The sequence below is a fragment of the Vidua macroura genome, chromosome 9, assembly GCF_024509145.1.
Source record: "Vidua macroura isolate BioBank_ID:100142 chromosome 9, ASM2450914v1, whole genome shotgun sequence".
NCBI lineage: Eukaryota > Metazoa > Chordata > Aves > Passeriformes > Viduidae > Vidua > Vidua macroura.
This window is the reverse complement of record NC_071579.1, coordinates 17,392,209-17,415,023: the sequence shown is the minus strand read 5'-3', so window position 1 is coordinate 17,415,023 and position 22,815 is coordinate 17,392,209. Positions and strand designations below refer to the sequence as shown.

General features: G+C 36.3%; 1 protein-coding gene across 2 annotated transcripts in view; it reads left to right on the top strand.

The window, feature by feature from the left end:
- The window catches only part of PKN2 (protein kinase N2), a 54,525-nt gene that overhangs the window by 8,475 nt on the left and 23,235 nt on the right, over positions 1-22,815 (top strand). The window contains exon 2 of one of the 2 annotated variants that reach the window (XM_053984916.1): positions 15,573-15,873. The exons of the other annotated variant lie outside the window; for it this stretch is intronic. Coding sequence (XP_053840891.1) covers positions 15,573-15,873 — 301 coding nt within the window. The remainder of the gene's footprint in view (positions 1-15,572; positions 15,874-22,815) is intronic. 2 annotated transcript variants of the gene reach the window in all.

The following is a 22,815-nucleotide window of genomic DNA, read 5'->3' as shown; positions in this document are numbered from 1 at the left end:
GGTTTTGTTGTTTTGTTTTTGTGGGTTTTTTCGTCCCTAGATTTGTTTTCAGCCAGATCAAGTTTATAATTGCAGTTCACTGTGTGGCCATATAAAAGTTTATACTGCATATATCAGTGAATGGTCTGGAGCAGGAGCAAACTGTTAGGGGAGGTCAGGACTCCTGATTCTTTAGGATGCTTTTTATTGCCTGCAGTGGTGGTTCATGCTGTAAAATGCTTATCCAATTACAGATTCACATCTAAGGACTGTGTGGAGTCCAGTTCTGCTACAGGTGAATATGCAGATAATGAGCAGTCCAAGCAGTGTCTGTGACAACTCTTTTCTAGCTTGACATTCTTCAAGAAGAAAGTCTCACAATATGCATGTGACAGTGAAAACGTATTTGTCTGAAAAAGCATTAAAAATAGAATTGGTTTGGACATCATGCATGGATGGAAGATGTAGTTATATTTAGTTTGACGTTGAAGGCTGAGAGCAGCGGTAAGGTTTCGTAGCAGTACCAAGGTCAGTGTAGGGATATAACCCCAATATTAGCTAACTTTCAGAAGTGGTAAGCCTTTATTGTTCAACCTTTTATGCACTCAATGCCAGAAGTAGTTTTGAAAAATCTTGAGTTTTTTTGTTATTTCTGCAACTGAAATGGAAGAAAAAGTGAGTGTACAATTGAAATGGATGGGATTGAATTTTGAGTGAAGACAAAGTACTGTGCAAGTAATGCTATAAATGCACTGCCCATAAAGATAATGAAGAGACTGAGGTATTATATACAGCTTGGTATGAATACATTTGTCAGTTAATGAGTAGCTCAATAAGTGTGAGACATTTGAATATTCAGTAGGGAAATAAACCCCATACAGTGATGAGTTGAATGTTGAATGAGTTGCAATAGGAAAATACCTGAATGGTCACATAAGCATCAATTAAAGCACCACTTAGAGGACTTTGAAGTACTGTGTACAAGACTGATTCCATGTTTCAGCCAAATTTGAGGGAGAAAAGGCCTAAAAATCTAGTGCAGAAGTAAGAAGTTTGAGATAACAAAGTGATTGAATGTTTTCAATGTTCTTGTGTTGAATTAATTCCAAAATTATCAATTCTTTCTCATTCTCCTTGTACTTACAAACCCTGAATGTTTTCTTTTGTATTTGTGCTGTTGAGGTAAAAGATTGTGTTTAAAATAAACAAGGAGATTGTTTTTGGTGATTCCAGGTGTTCCAAAGCTCTCTGGTAAAAACAAGCTTATTTCTGTAATGTAGGCTAGAAACTTTATGCCAGTCCTTAGAAAAATGTAAAACACTTGCTTGGTTCTGTTTTTCTACCTTTCTTACTTCTCCTCTGCAGGAAGAGGAACATAACCACTTCCTTTTATGATAGATTTTAGGACTTGCCTTATTTTCATGACTGAGCTTACTAGATAGGAGATTGAAGTTTCTTTTTCATCATTGTAATACATGTTATCACTTGGATTTTTGAGTAACATAATCCCAAAAGCATCCAAAGCTATTGCTGAGAATTTAGAAGGAATGCACATTGACTGTGTGGTCTGTTGCTTTTTACAAGCACAATATCTAAAACCATCCAACTGTTTTTCTACTTCATATGTTTATTTATATGGGAAGACACTGCAAAACAATTAAGTGGAATATGTTTTAAGAGGATGTTTCCTTTATAGATGGATCTGCATATGGCATATGCATATGACAAGATTCTTCCTTTCCTAATACTCGAATTGTGGAAGCTAAAATTTAAGATAAATTAGGACAAAGAAGTGTCAGCTTTTCTGACTAGTATTATTAACCTCTGAAGTTGTAAAGGTGTGTGCTGCCTGCAACCCATCCAGAGCATGTCAGGAATTACACGGGCATAATCAGATGGGAAACCCAATAGAGTAAACCAGATTCTAGCAAAAGGTTACAGAAGCCAAAGTCAAAGTTTCAGAGACTTGTATTGAAAAATACAAAAACAAGCATACAGATCTACAAAACATTTTAAAATCAGCAAGGCCTTTTTGTAGACATATTCTAAACTTAGTGACAGCAGTAGAAAAGTAAAAGTACTGTAAATCGTAAATGCCTGACTACTTGTGTAGCATTCTTGAACTGCTGCCCATTTGGGACTCAGCAATCTCCTTTAATGGAAGCATGTTTTCTTCAATATTTGAGTTTGTTTGTTGCTTATTTATAAGCTCATATGAAGCTGTTGTTTTAGGCTGAAAATGCCTGGATGTCAAAAGTTATGATTTCCAAATTATAATATCCATAGCTAGGGGTCCTCAGAAAGATTATTTAAATTTTATTATTGAAACCTAACTCATTATTTAGGGAGTTTTCTTCAAGTTGCTATGATTTGCATCTTTGGTTTCTCATCTCCTGAAGAGATGGGAACATGACATTTTGAAAATTAAAGCAGACAGTACTTCAATATAAGAACAACATAATCTCTTTCAAAGGGTTTTTTAATTGTACTCTACTTCTTTATTCATGCAAGTTAGTGTGAGTCAAACTAAGTATTTTTCTGTTGGGTAAAAAATTCAGTTTTAACTATTCATTTTTATCAAGCTGGTTCATGTATGATTCCTCAGCATATAAGCAAGCCATTTCACAAAGGAACATTACAATCTAACTTTTTTTCGTTTTGGATGTGCATTTTTCAAATAAAATATTAATCTATGGCAAAGTACACGGCATTTATCAGCAGTTATTTTTTTGTTTTGGGGGCAAACTCCTTTCTTGAATTCTGCCTTTACTTGTAATATGCTACATAATGCTGAAACAACTTACAATTTTAAATTTAGTTGCTTTAGAAATTGGTCTTCATCTGTATTAGGATTCTGTACGAAAGAACAAGTGAATATATTCTCAAGTTTTAAGTAAACTAATTCTAAGAGATTTTTTTTTAAATCCTTAGAAAATTCTTAAGTGCAGGAGGCAAAGGAATGATGGCCTGCTGTAGAGGGGTATCCACTATCATCATATATTTTTCAGGTTAGCAGCCAGACTAACTAATTTGGAGTGTTTATTTTTGGTGGGAGTAACTCAGTGGTACTGTCAGGGCAGCAGTTTGTGTGCACATGGAAATTGATTTCTTTAACTCCAGTGACATTCTTGAACTAGATGATCTTGGGTATGAAAGAAAAGCAAGGGAGATCCAAGTACTGCTAATGGTCTCCCATTTTTGTAAGTTTTTTTTTCTTTCTACAACAGACTATACTGTTTTATGAACTTGAAAGTAGCATTTCCTTTCTTTAGCATTTGCCTTCCTTCCCATCTGTTACTTTAATTAATTCAATGTCAATTTAAGGTTTATACTTGAAGTAAACAGATTTTTAAAACATAACTACAGGCATCCATATTCTGAATTGATTCACATACATTTTCTGAACTATGTAGCTGAATTATTTTCTTCTTCATTTCTATCTGGCATGTAGTTTTTTCTGCAAATTATTCCACTAATTCTGATCTTGCACTTTGCCAACAATGTATATTGAAAATGTCAGATGTTTCTAATTACTGCTATTAATTTTTCCACTGTTATAAAATAATCTGTCTACTGTCCTGAAATATATGTTTCTTTACTGCAATGAATATGCTTAGTACAGAGTGAAGTACAACTACTGGGAATTCCTGCAAACCTGAGATACAAAGGCAGTGGGCATTTTAGTGGCATATACTGATAATGAACAGAGCTGTCTCTTCCTCACTCAGGGTTAGCTGGCTGTGGTTCTGGCATCTTCAGAAAATGGGGAGGACCTGTTCCTAGGCAGAAGCATTGGCTGTACCCCAGAATGTTCATAATAATGCTGGTTCATAGTGTCCTGGCTGGGTAAAACCGTGCAAAAGGCATGAAAAAGAAACCAGTAATGTTCAGAGAGGTCAGAGATGTTTGGAATTGAGAGGACAGTAGCCTGAGCTAAATATAGTATCTTAGCTTAATTTGGAAAACAATGTATACAGATTAGGACTGTACTTTATTTTTGTAGTTAAATTTCTTTTTTTATTATAGAGACTGATTTTTATTTTTCTCCTGTGACTCTTGACATGTTTAATACAATACTTGAGAGAGCATCAAAAAAACACACCCCACCCACTCACAATCAGCCCCTTCCAAATGCAGTTAGGAAATAGCCACAACCACCTAACACTTACATTTCAGAATATGCAAGTCTCTTTCATCAAGTAGGAGTCGTCTTCCTGCTGGTATTTCTCAGTCAGGAGTTAATGTGTGTATTTTTCTCTCCTAAAGATGACATGCTTTAGATTAGATAGGTCATTATAGAGGAATACATTGTAGATACTCTGGGGAATGCAGCAGGTTAACCATAAATAGCTTCTGACTGCAGTACTTTCTGCCCTTAGCTTGAGGCGTTTCTACATGAAGGTTTTCCTCAATGTCATATCTAGAGTATTTTTTGGTAGTTCTTAGTTATTAATAAAGCAGAATATTCTACTTTTGCTTAACAGATTTTTCATGCTACAGTTTCTGGTAGTACCTGAAGATTTTTCTCAGGCTGCTGACTGAAATGCTCCTGAACTGGAATGAAGTGAAAAACTTTTAGTCTTGAGGAAAAATGCCTTAAAAGTTATGAGCGTACTAAAATCAGATTCACATTGGCAACAAGTATTTCTAGGATGTTTTTTGAAATTGTGTATATGAAAACTGCTGTTTATATGTGCTCTGTAAAATAGGGTGAGGCTTTTAGTATTAAAAAATTGATCAATTTAGGATAAACAGGTTACATACCACATTCAAGGTTCCATTCACATGACTGTGGCTGGAAAACACATAGACTGCATGTGTAACCTTACCCTCTCTGAAAAGGGAAGAGTATTGAGATCACTAACAAGTATGTCTTGTGGGTTTTCTTGAATATTCAGCAGTATAAAAAACAACATCATTCCCCTAATTTAATGCACTTGTAAGGTGAGACCTTTTTGCCATTGTTATATATGTGGGTTTATGGGATATCCTTTAAGATTTAGTTTTATATGTCTATACATGATACATTTAAAAAACTGTTGTTTTGTTCTGCTTTATTTCTGTTATGTTACAGGTCTTGTTGGTGCATTGGTTATTTTGAAACCATTGCTTCCCATTTTCTGTTTAACTGATATTGAGCTGTGCTGGTAGCAAGTGCTAAATGGAGGGGAGTCCTATACAAATATATGTGCAAAACAGGAAACAGCTTACTTGGGAGATGGAGCTAAGGCTGAACATAAAGAGTAGAATTTGTTCAATATGCATTAAGAAATCCTTTGCTAAAATCCTAGGCTTTTATTCTACACTTTTCATAGGAAATTTCATATGCAAGTCATAAAAAAGTAGATTTACTTAGAGTACTGTATTGCAGTCACTGGGGAATCAGGACTTCTAAAAACTAAGAAAATGTAGAAAGGTTTTAAAATCAAATCTTTAGTCATATTTGTATTTAGAAATGTATTAAGAATTTTTTGCAGTCCATGTAGGAAGTGAAATCACCTGCCTCTTTTTCATTGCTGTTGCATATAAAGCAGTTAAGTCAGGGAATTTTCTTTCGGCTTCTGTTGTAGGTTAAGACAGGATACTCTTTCTTCATTATTCAATAATGCCTAGGGAATTCTTAAATAGAAAATGGACATTAAGAGCCAGTGAGAATCTTTCTACCATATTTTAAGGGTCAGAGGAAGAAGGATTGCAAAAACACTATTCAAATGTATCACAATGTGCATCAGTGATGCTCTGTAGAAGTCTCAGACAAATGGGATGTGAAGTAATGCTTCTATAAATAACCCTGTGTTCGTACATAAACTTTTACTGGAAGAGCATGGAATGAGATGCCTGCATCTCTACAAGTGGAATTTTGGGTGTGGCAGTCCCAATAGGGAAAAGTGATTTTTTTCTACTGACCACCTGTAAAAGATGAGGAAAGGATTTAAGAAGACTTTCCCCTCCTTCTTTTACTGCTGGAGGTGAAAGCAGGAGTTGGTTCCAGCTGGTTGGAGTGTAGGCTGTGAACTTGAGTAACTTTAGATAAAGCAACCCAAGCTACTGTGAAAGAGTTCTCAATCCTAGAGTATGAAGACAGAGATCCTTGGTATAAATACAAACATACATCCCTTTCCTGTAATAACAGATTCAGCTACTAAGCTGGGAAACCCATAAGCTCTGGTGAAGCTGCTGTTGCACACAGTCCTAGAAAGCAAAAAATCTAGTTCCTTCACCAGGATCTAATATTTAGCCACTTGGCCTCTTGCCTTATAAAACAGATGTGAGTATTATCTCTGATATGTATTGCTGCATTTTTTAATGTACAAAATAGTTGGCTGCTAAAGATGATGGCTTAATTAGAGTGGAATGTAGACTCTCAACTCTTCCATTACTTTTGAAATGGCTAAAAATAGCTCCTGTAAAACACAGTAAAGGAAAATGGACTAACATATCAGTTGTCTGTGCTGAAAGTTGTAATTACCAGAAACAAAGAAATTTGAGGGTTTTTCTTTTCAATTGCTACTCATCCGTCTCAGAAATCGAGATTTTCATACAGGGACCCCTTTATTGTACTTTTCAGATTAAAGAAATTGAGTGTATTGGTCTTCAACAATGTCCTGATACTTGCATGTGTTATTGAGAAATTCCTGTTTATTGTGAGGATTTCTTTTGCATCATTTCAATGGTTAAGATTTTTAACCTGCACTGAAAGATCACAGAAGTTCCAGCTGTAATGATTTGTTTCTGTAGTAAGACATTTTAGCATTCTTCTCTTGCAGTTTAGTTAAAGTGTGTTACACTGAAGTCCCACCACTTAACAGATGTGGCAACAGCTGATATTGTGATTTGTGGATGAGCAAAATGCTCAATCTGTTGCATTACCCAAGACAGATAATAATACCTTTTTAGTGGTAGCTATTACCTAATTCATTTCTCATTCATAATGTACAAGAAAAATACCTTACCACTGGGATTAGACCTAATTGTCATTAAGCATTAATAAATTAGGGTTTGGGTTCCTTGAGGTTTTATTTTTGTATTTCTGCATAGTAACTAAAACTCCTTCAAAAGCAGAAGTTTACCCACACATTTTTATCTTAATGTTGACATTACAGCTGTTGAAAATGTATGGTTGCAATGGTAACTTCTCTTTAAAATAAGCATATTTTTGCATGCATGCACACCAAATTATCACCTTTGTACAGTGTGTGTTGAGTTTGAGGAGGAGTTATCAAAGTCATAAGACATGGTTGTGACTCATGTCTGTTGACTTGACCTTTTTACCTTTGAAAATCTCTTCTACCCAATTAAACACCACATCCTGTAGTTTGGATAATGTAGTGACATTATTTTTTCGAACATCTTGAGCTACATGTATAGTATTACTCTGATCTGAATGTTAGACAAAACAATGTAAATGTTTTATATGAAAAAAAATGCAATAAACATATTTATATTGGGGTGATATAGAACAAAATTATACTAACTTTCAGTAGCAGCAGAAGTTTTTCAGTTTAGGTGTTTGTTTTAACATGCACTTCAACAGATATCTTACTGGTTGTGGTGGAAGCAGTATGGGAAAGGGGGAGAGTGTTTCTCCCTGGTGGACAGATTCGTTTCTGTATTACTCGGACTTAGAGGCAAATTAGCCACACAGCATTTGCCTGACCTTACATTTTTCTGAAATAGTTCTGCTTCCTGAGTAACTTATGTTATACTTCAAGCACTTCAAAGCATTATAACAACTGTTTGCACCAAACTTGAGCTTAATGTAACAGAGAAAAGTCTTGTGATAAGAATTTCTCTCAAGCCCCCCCTTCCTTGTTTCAGTCTCCGGCAGTAATTCAAAATGAGTGTATGAATTTCTGAAAGAAATGGATACCCCTATGTGTGGTTTGGCAAGTGTATTAAAATACACTGTATTTTAAAAGTACATGCTTTATATATTCAAGAAATAATTTTAGGCTATTAGGATGAAGATGTTAATTTATTTATATAGTACAGAAAATTGCAGGTGTTCTCATGTAAAAAATTCCATTAGCTCGTACGGGGTTTTTGAAAGTGTTTAAAGTAACAAGCAAAAAAAACCAAAATTCACAAATGCCTAAGTCCCTCACAATACATAGTTTTGCTATCAATTCTAAAATTTAAGGCGTTTTTATTTTAAGGAAGCCTCACACGGTCAAATACACGCAAAAATGCTCATTTCTCTACTATTTATTTATTTATTTACTATTTCATATTTTTATGGGATCTCAATTTTTTTTTTTCACCAAGACATTTCTCAAAAGAAGACTAAATTTTTCTGTTCAAATTTAGAATACGCAAAACAAGTTTGTGCATGAAATTCCTGTGTTAGCAGTAAGAGGTAGGACACAGATACCTGTTTTTGCAGTCCAGTACAGTAAGTGTCCAACTCCAGGATCTGTGGCGGGGGGACTTAGTCTTGAAATGTTTTGTGCTTCTTTGAACTTGCTTCTTTTTCATTTGTTGAACTGTCACTTAATCTACCTGTTTTCTCATCTTTTAAAGGGGAGTGTGTATATTTGCCACATTATTAATATATGGTAATGTTACAGGCATTAGATGAGAAATTATCATTTCAGTGCTTTGATTGCATCTTGGTGAGGCTGCATTTTAGGGGAATTACTTCAGTCTCCTTGGCACAGCTCTATGCTACATCATTATTGGCAATATTTTCAGCATGCACTATGGTATTAACATTTCATAAAATCTTTTTCCCTGTATCTTGAAAGGGATTGTTTATATTTTGGCATTTAATAGAGCTTCACCTACCATATGTGGTCTGCTTGAAAGCATACTATTTACATAAAAAGCAGTTTTCTTCTGAGTATGTTATTCTCATATGTGATGAGAAGCTAAATGAAAACTAAGCAAAATCTCGTAGAGAATGGAGAAGTGGCATTATTATAGGCATAATTTCATGTACTGATAAAGGTTATGACTGCAGTCCCTGTTGATGGGAGCTAGGATTTAGCTATTTCTTTTGCACATCTGAAACTAGAGAGGGGAAGTTTTGTGTCCACTCTACTGGACTCTATGGAATTTTTTGGCTTGGAGTCAGAACTTGAAGTTAGAGATAAAAGTTTGGAAACTGCTGAAGTGTTTGTACCATGGCTGTTGCCAGAATATGTAGTCAGGCTTCTTGGATACTGTAGCCATTTGCTGATCTCCCATTTGAGTGCTCATCACCTGTGTTGTGCCATAGCCTCCATCAAGCTTTTGTGATTGTGAGAAACGTCAGTGTGAAAATTTTCTTTCAATGTCATATTTCTTTGGTAGCCTCCTTGCAGGTTCTTCTCCTAGTGTAAAACCATCAGGAGGTCCTACAATGAGAAGCAGCAGAAGGCAACATTTCTTGAAATGTTTTCTTTCCCTTCTGTAGCAAAGAAATCTCTCTCTTCTGCCCCTTTCTCTCATTAGTGTTGGCACAGCACTGCATGGACACAACTGCTAGTTCTGTAAGCAGGTCTGCAGTTGGAGCACCTTTTGGGGGGGCATGCTCTTTGTGTTAGAAAATTCTGGCTGAATCAGGGATTTTTGGTGGCTGGAAGTTAGATGATAGCAAGGACTCCCCAGGGAATTTTATTACTTGTGTAGATGAGGTATTTTGGCTGAGTCAGGCCACACAGTTTTTCATACTGGAGCTGTAGGACCAACTGCTGCAGCCCAGCAGCTGTTGTGTGAGTGAAATCAAACATTCCTCCTAAAGTATTCATCAGGACAACAGTTCAAACTGGGAGAGTATAGCAGAGGTGACCAGCTGATTGAGGACCTCTCTATTTAAGGAACACATTTTTCCTTTTTTTAAAATCTATTTCATCTCTTACAGATGCAGTTGGGCACTTGCTGTTTGTGCACAGGAATTGAACCCCGTTTAATCAGTGTCCTACTTGAATTCATCCATGTATAATGTAGTGGACTGTGGCTGTTTCTGCCTTAAACAGCCTCTTGTTACAAAGCAGAAAGCTGTGACTTAGATTAAATTTAAATCCTGATTTGTGACATGTTAGCACAGCAAACTAATGCCAAAATCTATTAAGCCTCCAAGTTGGGGATTTTTTCAGTTTTTGACATAGGGTGAGTGCTGAGATCTTGACCACAATTACATTTGCTTCTGAGTAGGAGGAAATAGTCCATGTAGTTCCAGTAATGCAGACAAGCCGTCACATCTGGTTTTATGAATGACTTCGGGGGGAAGGGAAGTTTGCAATTGATTAACATTATTTGTAAAATAAAAGACTACTCTAGTTTTAGGAATTAGTGTAGAGAACTTTGGGGACCTTGGCAGTTAGCTCAGAAAAGCAGCTTTTTTTTCTTTTCCTTTTTTTTTCCCCCCTAAAAAATTATTCAGAAAAGTATTCTGCTAAGATACCTAGTAGTTCCAAAGCTCTACTTCTAGCTCTTCAAAATTAAATTACAAGTTAATAAACATTTAGTCTTTCTGGGTTATGATAACTTTTTTTAATCATACATAAGATGAAAATCCTATTTTTGTATCTCATATTTTATTGTATTTGTCAAACAGGTTTTTTTTATTGTCTCATTGTCTGTTGAAATGATTACTAAAATTCAAGAGCATATAAAAAGAAATGCTGATACTTTTAGGAAAAATGTTAGCAGTTCTACTGTAAGTTTTGATAAGGTCTGGTTTGGGATTTTTTCTAAAGGCAGGTGTAGTGTGCGCTAGTAGCACATCAGTGTGAAATGTAAATAATATTGTGCACGAGCAGTCATCAGCTGTTAAGCATGGTGTAGTTTAAGGCTCCACTTACCTCTCTATAACAACTTCTAACAGAAATGAGCAATCAAAATTCTTGCCCTAATCTATATTCTCTATAATGAATATATGGTATAGCACAGTGAAGTTGTTCTGTGCTCTTAGGAGCAAGTCTTCAGGAGTTACTAATGCCCAGAGTTTAAGTGTTATCTTCTAAGAGGGGGGCAGTTTGAGAATCTCATTTCGAATTCAAAGCTGTTTGGTTTACACAGCTTAAGCAGATTCTCTGGTATGTTCAGCTTCATGGTACTCTCTTCAGCAGTACCATTGCCACTGCCATGCAGTTTGGATGTTTTATTCTTAAATGGGATTTTGGTGATAAATGCAGTATGTCAAAGCATCTGCTTCACCAGTTATTTGGTTCAGAATTGATCTGAAGCAAAAGTGCAAGCCCCGCATGGTTTTCATAAACAGTATTACTACTCTCTTTCACCACACCAGCCAGAATAGACTGTATTATTAGAAGACATGCTCTGACCACTACTCATTATTTTCAGCAACTATACTTAAAACATTTCCCAAAAGTACAGAAGTTGATGGCTGGCATCTTGAATTAATCTATGTAAATAGATAGTCTTTGAGCCAGCAATCAAAGTGAGGTTAAGCCTGTTGCAGTGGGAAGGCTGCATAAATGGACTCCTTTTTTCCTTCTTCTTTTTTTTTTTTAATTAAGCAGTTATATCTAATATGTGGTCCTTGATAGTTAATTGTGGTAAGCCTATCTTCAGTGTCATTACACACTGAAATGTTTCAGAAATTTGCAGTGGCTCAGAAACATGTATTTTGCCAAGAGGTGTGCAGCGCTGCCTGTCACTGCTGTCCATGCCTCCCCCGCTGGATGGGTGACGCTGCCCCTCGCCGCTGCTCGGGCCAAGAGCCAGGTCCCCGGCAGTTTGCTGTGGCACAAGGGGAAAGGATGCTGTGCTGTGCTGTGCTGAGCTGTGCTGTCCTGAGCTGAGCTGAGCTGTCCAGTACTGGGGCTACCCAGCAAAGATCGGCCCCTCTCTTAACCAGCAGTCAAAACACTACCAGAATTTAAAAAGGCTGAGAATCAGTAACTGGCTGCCCATTCTTTTGCCTTGGATTTAAAGCAGTGAGGCCTGTTCTCTCTTTTGCCAGCATGAGTGGTTTAGTCATTATCTGTTTTAGAGCATTTCCACTCTTAAGATATTTTATGTTAAGTGATTTGGAGAGGGAGAGTAAAGGGAAGAGTTGTGCAAAATTCATTGATAGCTTCTTGGCATAGACAATGTGAATGGTTTCTTCTGTTTTTGCACGCTGCCTGCTTGAGCACTGCAAAGGAAATTACTTGGGCCTTGCCCCTAATTGTTGGTTCTTTTTACACTTAATTTTCAGGTTGAGTGGGTAGAACACCTACAACCTAAAGGATGTGAGGTTCATCCTGGGAGGGATTTTATCCAAATGAGAAAAATAGTTTTTTGAAAGAATATTCAACTCTAAGCAGAGACTTGGTAGTAAGTTGTCATCTAATAAAGTTGGAATATGCTGTATTTTAAGTAACTTCAGTTTAAAAGTATAGTTTTGAGTTTGGCATTTGGGAGGTACTTTTCTTAACGAAAAAATCCTACCTCCATTTTGCTGATTTAACTATTAGATGTTCTGTCTTCTTGTGCCATTGTGGACATTATCTTCATCTTAAACTGGAACACTTTTGAGGCTGCTCATCTTTGCATCATGAGGCGCTGTCTCAAACCTTGGTTGTATCTCAGCAGCAAAGCACGTTAGTGCAGGACCAGTGCAGCTTCACTTGCAGAACACACTGTTGCCCTGCATTCAGAATGACCTTCAGGGGTCACTGAGTGCACAGTCGCCTCCTTGGAAGAATTTATGTCACAGTGACCTTTGTGCCAGCTGACACATCTGGATAACTAGGTGAGAGAATACTTTTTACTCAAAAGTATAATTAACTCTGGATGACAGGAGAGACAGAAGGAATATCATCTGTGGCTTTTGGGGGGATTTTAAAAAGAATGTTTAAGTGTGCAGGCAGTGTGACCAGCTTCCACTGTTAGCATCCACACTGGTGAAGTCTCTACTGTCTCAAAAGCAGATTGAAGAAGACAAGACTGTCTTGAAACCCTTAAATCCAGGGACAAAGATGCTGCTGAGACTGCTCAGGCTGAGTAGAACTTCAACTCAATTACTGCAAATTCAGAAGGCAAACTACTAATGATTATGGTGATTTAATTTCATTGAAGGCTTACTAGGGACTCTGTCTGGAACAAGGGCTCCAAAAACCTTTTTATGGAAGAACATAACATCACTTTAACAGATGGGATATAGGGCTTGTAGAGGGATAAAAACCTGCCCTGTAACAAAATACATTATTGTTCAATGGATGAACCATTAACTGAAGTCTCTTTGGTAAACCCCAGTGAATAATATTTCTGAATTATTTATATCTTAATTACAGTGTTCTGTTTGAGAAGTGTACATTCTTGGCATAATTTTAGCAAACTTCAGGTGCTATTAAAGCATAGAAAAAAGGGTTTTCTTTTGTGGTTTTCTTATTTGTTTTGGGGTTTTTTACATTTCTCATTTGTCTTTCTCCTCTGAACTTTAAAATAATATCCTGCTTTAAGGAAGCATGTGATACGTAAGTTTATTTCTAGAAAGCTTGCAGAACAGGCATAAATAATTGTGCTGTAAAAATAAATGCTTTTTATTTACAAACATTTTTAATATCTCTTTCTTTAAAGGCTGAGTAGCAGCATACTAATCTTGATGCTCTATTTTTGATATCCTTAATTTTTATGTGTTAGAACGACAGGGAAATCAAAGATCTTAATCTGATTTGGATATACTTACTACTTAAATTGTTTGCCATACAGTTGTTATATCAATTTATTTTCAGTTTCAGTTTTCTCAAAACTAAACACTCAACTCATGGTGGATGGCTTCCTTCATTTCATTTAATTTCATGAACCTTTGTACTAGTTGTTCATTGCTATTGATTATTCTATTTTTTTTTAAATCAATTCTATTTTATGTGCCTATATATGGAAACAATGCCATGTACTTCCCAGTACAGCTATTAATAGCTTCTCTACATATGCATAATTATTTATTTTAATCTGCACTGACAGAAAAGCACTCACAAGTGCACTTAAAGTAAATTTGCATGTTTTTTTCCCCTTTCATTTCTTACTCACTTTGTCATTTCCAAATTGCTTACTTGTTCTCTTCTACTGATAGTCAAATTCTGTGGCAAGATGGTGGTTCTCACTACTTTGAATATTTAAGAATCTTTGAGTTGTTAACTTTTTGCACTAAAAGTAGCATCTATGGGTAGAAAAATTTTAATGAGAGATTCAGGAAACTTGTGAAATTATAGTTGAGGACTAGTAGATTGCATTTTGCTTATGGAAGGCAGTATTGCTGGAATATGCACAGATTGAAATAGTTTGACCATCATTATCTGTTGACATGTAGGGCCCAAGCATAACCTTTGTGATGCAAATTGTTTTGCAAACCAAGTTACTGTAGAGTATCTGTAGTGGTTTTGTGTTCTGGACATTCTTCAGTTTATTAGCCTGATGCTGTGCTCCGTGAACTCCCTCCCGAACGTTTGCTTCTACTGTTTACTGTGATGATAACTGATTTTATGACAAAAACTTTCTACATTTCAATTATGCCTTAAAATATCTTTTTGTTCACCCCATTTTTCAGAAGTCAAGGCAACTTCATCATAGTGTTTAAGAAAATTTGATGGAATTTTGGTCTTTTGGGTAGTTACATGCAAATCAGGCCCAACATTTATTAAATAAATTCTGAATTAGGATGGGATCAAATTCGAGTTCAGGAGAATCCTTCTTTGATCTTCACTCATTTACCTCTAGCTGGAATTTTTTGGGTAGGACCTAATGTCTGCTCATTGTCCAGGGTCTGTGCATAAGACACACAAATCTTGCCACATATGTAGTTAATTGTATATGAGCTTCACTGGTGTAGGTTCTATAATGTGCCCTTTGTGCTCTTACTTCTCAATGATCTGTGAATGTACAGTAGGCACGATTATGACCCCCTGTGTACTGGGGGTCTGAAGACTTTTCATCCCCTGCTCCTTTACTACACCAACTCCTGTTCTATCATTGCAACTTTTTTTTTTTTTTTTTTTTCAGCCTAGCTTGCCTGCACAAGAAAGTAAGATTTGGGTTTTTTAATGATTATTATTTTTAAATTATTTTTATTTTAAAATTATTTTTTTAAAAAATCTTTACTTGAATGATTAAAAAATAAAAAGACCTGGTAAATGTATTTCCAGTAATAACTTGACAAATCTTTATAGATACGACAGTATTTCTTTAAAGAACTGCAAACATCACTACATTTTTTAAAAAAATCTTTAAAGGGATCCTATTATAAAGAATGTATAAAATTTCATCATAGGTTATAATTATTAGAAGTTAGTCTTCTTTCCTCTATCCGTCTTGTCTATTAAAACACAAATTAAATCTATAAAATTACAAACATGACTCATTAGCTCTGAGGCACATAACTGCCAGGCAAGCAGCCATGACAAATCCAAAAGTATTTAAATCTCTTGGTGTTAAAAATAGGCATAGTAAAGATGTCACTAAATTTAAAATAAATCTGTTGTAAAATGTAGCTCCAGTTAACATCATATCTTGTGATACTGTTGCTTTAGGTCAACGTGAGTGTAAGCTGAGTTAGTGAATGGCCTTACAGGGTTAACCTACAGCGACCTGAGTGCTGGGCACTGTAAGTGTGTGTTGTCAGAAACAGTGTTGCCTGGTGATTATATTACTGTTTTTCTTCCTAGGGGGATGCCAAAGGCCTCGTAACCTCTGAGAATGTGAGTACTGGCCAGAAGTTGGACTTCTCAGATACAATGGTACAGCAGAAGCTGGATGAAGTAAAGGACCAAATCAAGCGAGAAATAAGAAAGGAACTTAAAATCAAGGAGGGAGCAGAGAACCTCAGGAAGGTCACGACGGATAAAAAGAACTTGGCATATGTGGACAACATTTTGAAAAAATCGAATAAGAAGTTAGAAGACTTGCATCATAAGTTACAGGAGCTAAATGCACACATTGTTGTAACAGATCTTGAAGATGTTGCAGGTACCGTGTATTACTGTGAAATCCATTTTTCTTTGTAGCTGAGATAAGCTCTCCCCATTTCACCTGAAAAAATTGCTTTGTGAATGAGCAAATCCAAAGCTGGTAAGCTTCTTACTTATGTATGTCTCTTCATTTTGACTCACAAATCCAGTACCTTTGAGTTTTAAATTCTTTTCTAGGGACAGTGTCTTTTATGGACTATGAGTTCTTCACTTTTAGTTCTTAGCATATGAAAATATTTTCTCAGTCACTGTAATGTTTCCTAGTAACTTTTCACTGTGTGAAAGCAAATTTCATGAACTCTTCCAGTGACTTTCTCTGAATTACATTTTAGACATCAGCATTGATTCACCTTTTTACTCAATGCAGGAAAAATTACAACATTTATACTTAAAATTTTTCTTAGTTCTTGGTTTTTTAAATTTAAGACATAACTTAGAAAATATTTTTTCAGTTGTGCTGTTTTTTAACTTACCAAACATTTCTTACAGTGACATTTCTTACAATTTGTTTAGTTTCCAGCCTTTTCCACAGCAAAGCTACTATTTTAAAGACAATTTGAAATCGTTTTCACAGAATGGTTGTAGTTGATGGTTTTAATTAGTATTTTCTGTGGCATGGCAGTTAGTCAATACTAATTTTGAATGTATTTTTAAAAAATACCAGGATTGGTATTTTAAGATGGAATGTTGTGAAAGTAAACAGTCTTCTTTCAGCTTTGTGGAATGGCCTGGGAGATACTGCCAGCATGGTGATTTCACATTGCACAGACTCCTCTTGGCAAAATGTTAATAATGTGCACAAGCCGTGTCCGATTCACGTGAAGTAAATGCCAAGCCTAAGGAAGCTTGGGCAGTAGAATAAAAGTCTGCATCATCCTTGTGATGAAAGGTTGGTTACAGTGAGAATTTAGGAAATAGTGGTGGGTGATGTCAGCAGTTTATAGTCTGGCCCAGTGACATTCTGCAAAGGTGTTCAGGTGTCCATGGTGGCCTGTGCAATATTCTTTTTTGCATTTCATCTGTGTGAGGATACAAGAGGTGGAGCAGGGACACAGCTGGAGCTAGTGAGGCTAAGTGGTTGCTGCAGCATGAAATGGAAATGAATACAATCATGTATGCTTCTAGATAGCCATTAGGCTTTTGGTAGGCATGAAGCATTCTGGTCCATGTCAGCTAAAGTTCATGAAAATCTGCTTCAGTGTTGACAGGACTGTAGCTTTTAAAGGAACAGGAAGAGTTGAACAGAAAAAGAATTGTACAGAAACTGTGTATAGACCAAATATTAAAAATCTGTGCAGACATAATTTGCAAAATTCTTCTAGCAGTAGAACTTGAAAAGTGGATAAGCACAGAAATACTCTTGTTGGAATGCTTCCTTCCAGTGTAGCATTTTTAAAAGCATTATCATAAAGAGTTAATGAGCAATATTGTCATTGTGCAGGTCTTGGGAAATGCAGGAGAGATTCAAAGGATAAAAGATCATGGTTGATCTTATGTGCTTCTACATGCTTTTGATGCATGCTGAACTTCTTAGGACTGTGTTTTTAAATTCCATTCTGTTCTAGGTGTTAGTGGTAGATAGATTGTACATTCTTAATCATGGAAATATGCAAGGAAAAACTTGCACATTCTGTTGAGATCTTTATATTCTCTGTAAAGTATCACATCAGGTATTCCCATGCAAGACCCATTTTAATAGAATATTTAGCATAATCTTCTTAAGGGAAAAAAAAAAGTAATCTTTAATTCTGTTAATACCTCTTTTTAGAGAAAAGATTTAGAAGCACCCACCCTCTGAAGTTGAAGCGCTTGAGTTTTTTGTAATGTTTGCCTTGTAATTTAAGTGCTTGTCTGCTTCCTCGTTCATGGTCAGTGGTACGTGGAGGGGCCACACTACCAGAAAATGTTGTCTGTCTTGAGACAAATGGCTGCAAATCATCTTGGTGATATTTTGATTTTTAATAGTGAAGCCTTAGGCTTGGCTTAAGGTATTGGCGAGCTTGGCCTTTGCAAAATAAAGTTGGTAATATTAAAGTTATGACATGCCACATACATACACACACATGATATTGAGGAAGTACGTAGATACATAATACATAGCCCTGAAGGTTCTAAGTAGCAAAGTCAGGATTGAGATTCATTGAGCTGATCCCTTTGACTTGTCAGGCCTGAACTCTTGAAGATTTTTTGACTGTTCTGTTGACTGGTTGAAAGACCGTTTTGGTAAGTTAGAACAGTTACTTAATCTTCCCATGTTCCCGTATCTGAAAAGTGGGTGTGAACATATATTTGTAAAGTGCTCCCAATATAGAGCTGAGAAATGCTGCACAGGCTGTTGTGACTTTTCCGTTGCTTGTGGTATCGAGCAGTAACTTGTATTACTTTTTAACAAGCCACTAATTTTTAGTGTAACTGCTTTGTAATCAGCAAAGTGTAATCAATACATGTTGAAATCATTAAATGTAGCATTAATGAATCTACTGTAGAAAAATCTGTTTTAATAATATTCCGTTCCAAGCAAATTTAGATGTTTTTGGGGTAGTTTGCCTAGAGCTGAAAGCTCACGATTATTTGAAGAATTGGTGCTAAACTTTAACCAGAAAGTGCAGTTTGTCAAACACCTTTATTACAGCATGTAAGGGTAGATTTGACAGTGGGTATGTGATTCAGAAACAACTTTTAGCACAACATAGGTGTACTTTACCTTATAGGGATTGCTGATGAATCTAAGTTTGTTTTAGAAGTGGGACTTTGTACCCAAGTCTGCCCTTGTTTTGCAGTGTATTAGTCATACAAGGATGCAGAATTTAAAAATTTGTAGGTCAACACTTAAAAGTTAAACAGAATCCAGCAACACAAAATGAGTAGGACAAGCCTAGCAACCATTATTGCTGAAAGTCTGAGAGATGTAAGGTGCCACATGGGGATGATTACTTCCGTTTCAGAGATGAAGAAATTTTGTGTCTAGAAAATAGACTTCTGTACAGCAGCAGAGATTAAATTGGTGGGTTTGTGTTTGTGTCAAAAGTAGCAGTACAAATTGTGGTTTCTAACATGACTCAGGGAAACAGCTTACCTACAGCAAGTTAGTGATTTAATTAGACATATAGCTAATACATAGAAAATCTATAAATTGGCCAATTGGTCTTTTTTGTAGAGCTGAAGTTAAGGGGGATAGAGAAGTGCAATGATAGGAAAACCTTTGAGCGAATTGATAAAAGTGAATCAAACACGGACAAAATTAACTCAAAGACAAGTTCATGCCTTTTCTTCCATCCTCCTACTGACATGGAAGCTATCTGCTTTACATCAAATTTGGCTGTAAGCGTTGCAAAGGAAATAAATGATTTTGTTTAAGAATATGATTAGCTGGCTGTTTGGGGGATTTCTTTGTCCTTACAAATGACTAGGTTAATTTGTTAGACACTGAAGTGTCCACATAAGACCAATTACTGGAAACTGGTAGAGGTAGCAACCAAACTGGTAATAGGTAGTGACTTTTTAGACAGCAGACTCCACCTACAAGCTCATATCCATAGGAATTTCGTGATCACTTTTGGGAGCCTCAGAGTAGAATAATATTATTGATGCAATTTGTAACAATCTCCTGTCACTTTTTTAGTAGTTAAAATTAGCTGTTACCTAATGGAAATTCAATGGATCTTCAGAAGTTTCCAGGAGGTCAGCACTGGATGTTTTCTGAGTGCAGGATGTCCACTGCTGCCTTGGACCTACTGATGACTTAGTTCAAGTGCTGATCCAAACTTCTGACTCCCTGAGAAAAGCCTGACAATGCATCTTTCTTCCTCCCTTCAGCAATACCTAAATGCATTGCAGGTATTTCTGTTGGGTATGATTAAAATTAACTGTTTACCAAAGGGTACTTGCTGCTAATTGAGTACTTAAGCAGCACACTGCAGTACCATCTGGGAAACCAAATTCAGAAAGTTATGTGGGATCCTCAATTTCACACTGAGCTTACTGAAGAAATAGTATATGTAGCATCTGGGGAGGAGATCCCAAAGGAATGAGCGGCAGTCTGAGAAGAGTGGAGTTATGTAACTGCTCTTTATAAATATAATTTAGATGGCAGTGATGGGTAAAAGGCAATTTAGAAGCAAGAAGTTTTTGCTGATGAGCACTGTACAAACTCAAACTGAACAGATTTTCAGAAGAGCAAAGATCACAGTTCAGATAAGCATTTCAGACTGAAAACTGCCATTGTCCTCATGTAATCCAAATATTAAATAAAAAAACATCCCTATTAACTTACTTGAAGTCTGGTGGGTATATTTTTATGAAAACAGGGTATTTCAGGTGCTGGGGAAGGAGCACTGCAGCTCTTCCACCAGCATGGATGTGTGCTAACAAGCTGCACAGAACTCAATAGTGTTAAGCAACAACGTTCATAGTTGTTCAGCATAATAAGATGCCTATTTGCTTGAAGTCGAGTTCACTTGAAATGCATCTGTTACTTCACTTTATACTCACTGTCAAGAGGAATATTTGGGCCTAGGAGCCTGAACCTGTATCCCAGCAAAGCCCTTGCTGTCTGATGCAAAGCTGTACTGGAACATATCAAAAATGGCAAGTCTTGTACTGCCCTTATTAACCAATACATAGGGCAAACTGGAGAATCTCTTCTGTTCCCCAGTCCCTACTTTGAGTGAAATATCAATTTGGTATTAGTACTTAACTCTTGTTTAACTTCAGGCATATACATAAATTCCATTGATTGCAGTTACCTGGATGAATTTATTACTTATTTGTACTGTGAAGATAACTAAATGCTTTCAGAGGAGATTTGACCCCCTCTGTAAAGTGCTTTACATAAATAAATCTGAGATAACTAGCCTTGCAAAGTCATTACAACCTTCCAGAACAAAGAGAAAAAGAAACAGCTAATACAGATGCAGCTTGTAGTGTTGCTGCTAAGACTGTCAGTGCTTTCTGTAATAGAACCGGTTTGTCTGGCTGATTTAAAAATTAATCTGAATTCTGTAAGAAGCTGCCTCGAGCTGCTTACTGAGTAGTAATGGGGAGATTGGTTGGGGGGATGGTAGAAGGAGTCCCTTGGAAAGCATCTCTGAAAAGCTATTGGTAAATTTTTTTTTAAACATAATATGTTACGAAGCATGTTGTTCCATATTTGGGAGTTTAGTGAGCAGCCCTTATGCCTGAAGGCAAAAAATTACATCTTCCTAGCAATTAGTCCCTATTGCAGAAAAGTTTCCTTTGCTATTAGTTACTAACAAAGCATATAGTACAACAATTTTAACTAAGTAGTAGAGGGTAGGTTACACCCACAAGTGCAGACCAACTCTTGAGATGACCCAGGTTAAGTGGTGTGGTTACACCTTCACAGCAGAGACATGCAAAAGCAGGTAATAACAGCTGCCTGGGCAGCCTGAAACATGGTATCTCTAATTAGTCCTTAACTTGCAACTTGTATGTTGGTTTAATGCAAAGAAAGGCTGCTTGTGTGCATCTTTAAAAGCTGTGAAAACAGACTTCAGGAGCCCCACAGCCTTCACAGGGGTCATCAGAAGGCTGGGATCTTTAAGTGGTAGAGGCTTGTATCATATATATATCTAAAGTTGGTAAATATTCATTTATGTGATGAATCTACTTTACAAGGAGACTTGGCACTTTTGACTTTCAAGTTCATGTTTGTTCTCATTTTGAATAGATGATTAGATGAGGATTAGTAGAATGTAAAGACATAAGTGATAGAAAAGCATTTTGTTAATATTTGTTTTACTAATAACAGATTTAAGGTAAAGCTGTTCAAGTGCAGTTCCACAGAGGAACCAACATTGAGGAGAGGATCAACGACAAAACAGCTGAGGAGTAATGCAGATTTTTATTTTTTTTTTAAACATCTGGTATTTTCTGTGCTACCTTTAAGTAGTGAGGATGCAGCAAGAGACTTGAAGTGGCTTGAAGTAAAGAGTGAATTAGCAGCAGAGGAAATTAAAACTCCTTACTTGAAATCTGTATGTAGCCTCGGCAAAGATTTCAATTTAGGAGGAAATTACCCAGCAAACTTGGAAGCAAAATGTATTAAATCTCCAGAAGTAGTTATCAGGAGCTTTTACAGAAGAAGTATGAAATGGCAGATAAGACATCTCCCCTTGACACCTCATAAGTAAAAATTTATAAGTTACTAGTGCACTGCCTGTGTTTTCTGATAATTGAGGATTTCAGGATTCCTCATCCTAGTTTTAATACAAGAGTATTACAACTGGAAAAAAGATTCTACTGTTTGTATTCAGTAAATACTGTCTTCCAGGAAAGCAGTGCCATTTTATCCATAGAGAAGGTATTCTCTCAGTTCTTGGGGTAGAAGAAATTTTATTTTTAATTATTATGGTGGAAATAATTTGTCCTCTTTTACCAAAAGGTTGGGAGAGAAGTCATTGGGACTGCTAGGGAAGATAGTTAGCTCTAAGGACAGATGTGTTGAAAATAGTCCAGTGGCCACTTTTTTTCAGTTTACTAACAGTTTGTGTTGCAGAAGCTGAAATATGAAGTTATAGAACAGATTGGTTATGAAAAGTTAAGGGGTTTGACTTTATAATTTAATTGATAAAACTAACTTGCATTCCATGAAATTAATCCAACAAGAGGGAGACACAAACACTGTCAAATGAAAAAGGTTTCTCCTTCCCATATACCAGTCAGTTGTTCTGCCTGCATCTGCCTATATATCCAGTTATCCCAGATTTCTGTTATGGCTGCAGAGCAGAAAACATTCAGCTTTACAATAAGAAAAAGGCTTGTTTTATCTGTTCTTAATTTTTACATAAACAGTGTCTGCAGTATTCACACTAAAATGAATGAGGCTCTACTCAAGAGCTGTATTCAGACAGTGCTCATTAGTACCTAATACTATTATCCATATTTTTTGTTAAAACACTTGGATTTAAAATCGGGAGTA